General features: G+C 41.5%; 1 protein-coding gene across 2 annotated transcripts in view; it reads left to right on the forward strand.

Moving 5' to 3' along the window:
- The window catches only part of LOC107590921 (phosphatidate phosphatase LPIN1-like), a 34,096-nt gene that overhangs the window by 9,292 nt on the left and 16,890 nt on the right, over positions 1-7,914 (forward strand). For both annotated transcript variants that reach the window (XM_016279884.1, XM_016279885.1), the window contains exons 2-3: positions 1,563-1,763; positions 3,581-3,676. In XM_016279884.1, coding sequence (XP_016135370.1) covers positions 1,563-1,763; positions 3,581-3,676 — 297 coding nt within the window. The remainder of the gene's footprint in view (positions 1-1,562; positions 1,764-3,580; positions 3,677-7,914) is intronic.

Consider the following 7,914-nt stretch of genomic DNA (forward strand, 5'->3'; position numbering starts at 1 on the left):
ATATAGTAAAAAAAAAAAAAATCGTTAAATGCCATCTGAAATATATGTACAGCCGAGTACTCGCATGTCATTTTTCTTATTAGTTTATCTATTATCCATGCTTCAGTAGGCTAGTGATTGCAAAATATACATTCTTAATATGTAATAATGCATGTATATTCATTATTATTCCTTTTGTTTCCTTTTTAATGACATTAACAGTGACCTCCTTGTCCTTTGGATGATATTCTGTTTTAATTAGTTGAAATGAGTCTTAAAGTGTTTGTGATTAGGCAGTTATGCAGTAGTTATCCTGTAGCTCTAGTGTCAAATCAAGCATCGTAGATGCACTGTACATTTGGATGCTTGTGCTATTATTGGCACCAGTATCTAACAGCAGAACTATTGGAGCCATGCCAGTCCCATGTGACTGTGCATTTGTGTAAATGTGCAGGACTAGTCTGTTGTGTATGAACAATGAAGACTTACTTGAAGGTTTTTACACAATCTCGGGGTTGATTCTAGGGGCGAATTATTTGGGCTAATAAGATTGTCAGGTTTTTCTAAAAGAAAACCTAAAAAGATTAGTGAATTTTAAAACTGTGATTTCCAGGCAAAGTCTGTAATTAATATACAGAATATATATCTTTGGCTTGAAATGTTTGACCACAGGCAGCTTCAGTCTGTCCGTTGAGGGTCATTTGTACAGAACTAAATATAAATGTTTAATTCTGTTAAGTCCGAAAATTGGCACCTGACAAACAAATGCAAATCCGGCCAGAAATCTAATTCGAAATAAATCCTTTTAGTAATCATGAACAGCTGGAAAGGTCATTGGGCAAGTCATTAAATTAATTGTTCAAAAAGTGTGGGAACTCTTCATGCATACAAAATGATTTTTCTTTCTTTCTTTCCCATTAATGCCAACTTGCTCTGCCTTGTCGGAAATATGCAAGCCCTAGCTTGCATATTGTAATAGTGCACACAATTTTTTTTAAATTGCAGACACTTGCAATTAGCTAATTACTTTAAACATTACGTGTAATCCTTTTTTGAGCAATGTCATTGTATCTAGTGCTTGCAGTCTTAAGGGGTTCTATGATATTTTACCTTTCACCTAAATTGCCAAAGAGATCTGGGCTTGAGTTGAGCAAGACAGCATGTTTTTATTAGACCTAGTTAGTTCTACAGGTTTTTTCTTCTTCATTAGGTCTGCAAAATTTTTGCACAATCTAGAGGATTGTTTATTATAGAGATGTTGAGTGTTATCATACTCACTAAACACACACAGATGGCTCATCAACATCACATTTGCCTTTACACACTTGCCTCTGCACTTTCACACAAACAGTTATTAATTGTAGTGCTGAAGTTCACAGAGAATTATATAGCTTAGTTTAAAGGTAAAAAGATCAAGTACTTGTTTATTAATAGAAAATTGTTTGTTACATGTAAAAGAGCAACACAGAACATAATAATTGGAACATAATAAAACAATAAGGGAAATTTTTAGGATTATTTTAAGGTATTGATTTGAGTAGTTTCATGTTTGCCTTTAAAAGCTTGACTTCTCTCTATTTCAGAGTCAGACCATGAACTACGTGGGCCAGCTAGCCGGTCAGGTTTTTGTGCAGGTGAAGGAGCTGTACAGAGGACTTAACCCTGCCACCCTGTCCGGCTGTATCGATGTAATTGTGGTGCGTCAGCCTGACGGCACTCTGCAGTGCTCGCCTTTTCATGTCCGTTTCGGCAAGATGGGAGTTCTGCGCTCCCGGGAGAAAGTGGTAAGCACTAGCACAGACATACTTTAGGGTGGCCGCATATGAGATTTACCATATTTTTGTAGCTTACCATTTCACTGATTCATCTGGTGTGTTAAAAGGTTTTTTCACCCCTTAAAAATAATATTCTTTCATTATTTACTTTTGAGGTCATGTGTCACACAAGCATATTCAAGTTTCTGCAAGAACCAATGAGTGTGTTCACATGCACATTCTTAAACCAATTATGCTTGTGGCAAAGCATGTGGTCATGTAAATATGGTAAACTGGTGGCATAAGGTCATAAACTCGACACAGCTAGATATTTACCCATTTCGTCCAGCATATAAACACCTTAACCTGCATCCACCTGCTGTGGACCATCCATCCATAGCAAGTGATTTGCGCTAGAGGAGAGGGAAATTGTATCACAAACTCTGAATTTTTCTTGACCCAAGAAATATAAGGTAACACTTTATTTTAAGGTGTCTTTGTTACACATGTTACATGTACTTACTATTATAATAACAATTAATTATGAATAATTACATGCAAGTAACCCTAAACCAAACTCTAACCCTCACCCTAACCATAGTAAGTACATGTAGTTAATAAATATTACTCAGTACTTAAATGTATAATTACACTGTAACAAGGACACATAAAATAAAGTGTAACCAAATATAAAAAAAGTATTCTCGTCACGTGCAACCAAAGGACAGGTGGTACAGTCGTAGAAACTTGTAGAATAAGTCTGTTCAAGTTTCCTGCTGACATTTCAAATACTCTGGGGTTTTTAATGCTTTAACATCACAAACAGATGCTTACACTTAGACTGTCACGCACTGTGTCGGAGTGAACGACGTTTACATAGATTATAATAAACAGTCTTTAATGAATCCACACGAGGGGCAATCCAAACCAGGAACAGGAGAAGACACACGTACATCACACTGTTAGACCCGACAAAGACAGAACGCACAGACTGGGACTTAAATACATGGGGTAATGAGGACAATTGACAAGACACACCTGAATCACATGAAACCAAATCAAACAAGAAAGAAAAAGTCCAGCGTCCATTTAGGCTTCCGTTTACCATGTTTGAAGTCCACTATGTATGTGCATTGATCAGTGGTTATATGTAAATAAAAGCCTAAATGAAATGTGTTCATCATATAAAGTGATCCAGTCTCTTCAGAAGACTTGGATTAAACTGCTCAGTTCAAATGGATTACTTTTACAATGTATTTTTGTACTTTTTGATGTGTAAAATTTTGATTGTGTGGACTTTAAATGAAGGGACAAAAAGGATAAGATAATATTTAAAAAATATAAAATATAATTTGTGTTCCGAGGATGAACAAAATTCTCATGATTTGTTTAATCTACATTTCTGCCATATGGACATTGCTTTGACACAGTCACCTCTGATAACAGATCACTCTTAATTGTAATGCAGAAACATAAATTTTCTGTAAAGCTGCTTTGAAACAACATGTATCGTTTCATGAAAAGCGCTATACAAATAAATGTGAACTGAATTGAATGAATTGAACTATGGGTTTGGAACCATGTAAATATGAGTAAATGATTCAGAATTTTCATTTTTATTCTGTCCAATGTCCAGAATGTCTGGAGACATATCAGGTAATATATCCCTATAATATAATATGTAATATATTATTATATCAAAGCCATGGACATAAATATACTCTTTGAAGTTGTTGTTTGAAGATGGGATAAAATTAGCATTGTCATTGGCCTTGTGTTGCACATGGCTTACTGTTGTAAATTGCCTTTATTATAGTGTCAGCATTCCATGTTCCCTTTCTCCTCAGGTTGACATTGAGATAAATGGGGAGCCGGTCAGCTTACACATGAAACTAGGTGAAAATGGAGAGGCATTCTTTGTTAAAGAAACAGAAAGTGATGAGGTGAGTACCGGCGTCCTGTACCAAACAATAAATCCTGTAGCTCTGCTTTTATTGCAGCCAAGAGTCATTGTGCACTGAGAAATGTAACACGACGTATGCAAGTCTCCTCATGAGTATACCATAGCTTGAAATCTGAACTTGTTTGCTGGAAACAATCCAGCTGCTCTAGAACAGACTCTTTCAGCCAAGGGCATCGTTGTTCTGTCTAAAACGGCACGCATCTTCATGCTTCCCAAGCTTGAAAGCAAAAGCCAGCCAATTTAAAGGGCAAAGTAATGTACCAGACAAAAGCCCTGAACACTGTCCGACTGCTGAGATAAGAACACCTCTGTCTGTGTATGTCGGTTATCCTCCTGGCTTAGTCTTTCAAACTTCCTCATTACTTTCTGAGCACAGATGGATTCTTGCTCATCACAGGCACAAATGCCTGAGATGAATATCTGCTGAGGTACACTGCGTTCGGTAATTGCTAGAATGGTTGCCCTGGTTAGCACTCACGTGGAACATTCTGGCTCTGACAACGGCACAAAAAAGAGAGATGTACTTTTCCTGTGATCCCTCAAACTTTGCCTTGTGTTACTAAAATAATGCTCTCTTTGCATACACCTTATGTGCTCGCTAAATTGTGTTATTCTTTATGCCAGCAGAATCACTGTCTATTTGTCTGAACTGGTTTAGATGTTTGTGCTTCATTTGACTAAATATAGCCAGTAGCAAGCAGAGAGCTATCACTGGATTGCATTCACAGGAATATGAAATTGCTACACTCTTGAATGCCGTCATTTATGTTAATATGATATTCTGTTATGAATAAAAGTGTAACAGTTCTAGAGAAGCACATTGAATACATTGGATGCTCTGGTGTAGCATTTTAGGAGATGATCTTCTACAGATGTAATGGAACTTAGTTTTAGTTTTTATATTTATTTAGTTTTATACTTAGTTTTATATTCATATAGTGAATATAAAACGTAGTAGAATATACAGCTACTACTATGTACTACCACCACAATGTTTAATACTCTTTTTTATTTATTAGCAACAAACATTAAATTAAATCAAAATTAAATAAAATAAAAGTGCAAATGTATTAAACTTAAATGATTAAAACCCTTTATTTGATTTGTTAGCAATTAACATTAAATTCACATCTACATAAAACACACACATGTATTCAAATTAAATGTATAAAACTCTTTATTTGATTTATCTGCTGATCTACTGAAAGACCGGGATAAAGGCGAGGGCCTTTCTCCCGATGAGGTAGCTGAGTTGCGCCACACCACAGATCTCGCTCTCTGTGCTACTAAGCAGGCCACCTCTGCTATGGGCAGGTCCATGGCAGCTATGGTGGTAATGGAGAGACATCTGCGGGTGAACCTGTCAGATATCGGGAAGAAAGAGAGGGGCTTTCTTCTTGATGCTCCGGTTTTGCCTTCCAAACTTTTCGGTACCTCCGTCGAGACGGTGGTTGAGAAGTTCAGGGAGGCGAAGGCGCGCTCAGCGGGCTTCAAATCCTTCATTCCACGAAGGTCCAGGTCTGAGCCCTAACAACCCAGGGGTCCTGGCCCGTCTCGGTCTGAGGATCAGAGACGGGCACAGAAGGCTAGTGTCGCGGCTCGCGCTCCTCCCCCGCCTGCGGGTAGGAGTAGGAGTTATCGCGGGTCAAAGGGAGGTAGGCAAGACCTAAGGGATGTGATCCAGACAAGGCGTCTGCGCTTTCGTCCGGATCAGAGTGATACTTGAGTATCTACTCATTTCCCTCGGGAGGTTTAACATCTGCCCTTATCTTCCCCTTCCTAATTCCCCTGTAACAACCATCTCTCCACCTGACCGAGGTTAGGTAGGAACTTCCTGCATTACAGTCCCTATGCTGGACCTATAATATTTCGGTTGGTTCTATGGCTTCATAGTAACCACCTTACTGATGGTCCGAACTACAGGCTTCTTCGGGTCGCTTCTTGAACGGGGCTCCTGCGTGGGAACCATGGTGGGTGAGTACGATCCATTTTTATAAAAATATATATTTAATATGCTGGTGGTTGTGTGTATTCCATCTGCAAGCTTTCTTTGCAGTGTTTTCTGGGACCTGTGTGTTTCTGTCCTGGCACGGCACTGCAAAATTTCCTGGACGTCCGGGCTGGGCTTGTGCTTCCAGGCTGCCCTGTCTGGTACGCCGTATCTAGGTCGCCACCAGGATATCCCCTCTTGCTGAGGCATCGAGCGGGAAGTATAGGTAGCATTTGCGAGAACCTTCTTGTGAAATGCTGTCTCAGGCAGTGCTCCCCTCGTCTCAGAGGGTTATCTTTGAGCTTGCCACTCCCGCTTGGCTCAGTACTTCTGGGCATCTGTGAGCAGATGCTTGGGAAGCTCTTAAATCCATGCTATGGTAAGTGCACACGCTAAGCTTTGTGCACTTTCTGAAATCCACATGGTGGTAAGTGTGCACGCTGAGCACTTTGCACACTTTCTAAAATCCACATAGTGGTAAGTGTGCACGCTAAGACTGCGCACTTTCTGAAATCCTGTATGGTAAGGGTTACGCGTTATTAGCCTCGTTCCCGTTCTCTGAGTTGGCTTAGACCCCGGTACTCGCTTTGGGCTCCACTCAACCAGTGTGTCTCTGTTGACACACTTTTGAAGCATCGCTCTCCTCAGCATTGAGGGTTATTGTGAGCATGGTGTTTTCTTTCGAGCATTTAAATTCTCTCCCTTTCTGAGGAGTTGGATTCTTCACTCCGTGGGCTGTTCTCGTGGTAGTGTTTAGCAGTGCTCCCCTTTATCAAAGGGTTGCCTATGAGCATGCTACTCCTTTCTGAATTTGGAGTTCTCCTCTCATGTGAGAGTTGAGTTCTCTGTTTTCCCAGAGCACCTGGAACTGGCAACATCAGGTGAACTAGGCCCTTCCTCTGCCTCCCTGGTGAGCTGAGTTTTTGGCTAAGCTTGCTGTTCGCTTACCCTTCTGATTTCTAACGAACATGCTATAGGTCGAGCCCCCTCTCGACTGAGAGCTGGGTGTGTTGCTCCCTCAGCTAGGTAACTTTCTGCTAGCCATTCTAGCATTTTACCATAGATCGAGCTGATGGCTTCTCGAACATTTTGTTCTGGTGATGTACCATTTCCATCTATGGGCTGCTCTTATAGAGTGACACGAGAGCCCCTTAGGACGTTATCATTAAAATCCATGTTATGGTAAGTGTGCACGTGAAGTCTTTGTACACTTTCTAAAATCCACACTGTGGTAAGTTCGCACACTAGTACTTTGCGTTCTTTCTAAAATACTGTATGGTGAGGGTTACGCGTGGCAGCTTTGTGCGCTTTCTTGAGTTGGTTAAAGCCCCGGTTCCACCTTGGGCACCACTCCACCTATGTATCCTCTGGATACCTACTTTAACAGGGTGTTGCTACGAGGAGTCTGTTGAGACAGTTCCTTCAGCAAGCTAATGCAGAGCAAGCGGTAGCCCCTGTGTGACAGGCCAAGACTTAGTATGATGCTAGGCTCTTGGTCATATCCCCTTAAAGGAATCTATTCCTGATTCTAAGCCTTGAGGTCTACCCCGGGCCCAGGAGTCTGGCCCTAACAGGTAAGTTTTTTGGGGTATGTAACCTAGGCCTTTGGCTGTAGGGGATAATGTCACGGACAGCCGTCTAACATCCTAGGGGCAACTTCCATGGCTATGGTAGAGTTGGTACTTAGTGCTCGCCATAGGTTTCTGGCATGCACTCCCCTCAGCATGGTAGCGTGGGTATACCATTCCCCATAGAGACCCCTAGAGGACGCAGTTACATATGTAACCATGGTTCCCTGACTAGGGAACGAGACACTGCATCCTCTAGGTTTCCTGCCATGCTTCGGACGCAAGCTTCAGACGAAGAAGTGAATGACGTGTTCTCCCGGCGCCTATTTATACTATAGTCGCACCGGTAGTGATGTCATGGGATGTCACCGGCCAACATGTTGTTGGTGTTTTTTGAATGTATGCTTCAGACACGGGTCACGACGAGGCGTTCCCCATAGCGACCCCTAGAGGACGCAGTGTCTCGTTCCCTACTCAGGGAACCATGGTTACATAAGTAACGGTGGTTGAGAAGTTCAGGGAGGCGAAGGCGCGCTCAGCGGGCTTCAAATCCTTCATTCCACGAAGGTCCAGGTCTGAGCCCTAACAACCCAGGGGTCCTGGCCCGTCTCGGTCTGAGGATCAGAGACGGGCACAGAAGGCTAGTGTCGCGGCTCGCGC

Source organism: Sinocyclocheilus grahami, unplaced genomic scaffold (genome assembly GCF_001515645.1).
Source record: "Sinocyclocheilus grahami isolate Dianchi unplaced genomic scaffold, SAMN03320097.WGS_v1.1 scaffold134.1, whole genome shotgun sequence".
Taxonomy (NCBI): Eukaryota; Metazoa; Chordata; class Actinopteri; order Cypriniformes; family Cyprinidae; genus Sinocyclocheilus; species Sinocyclocheilus grahami.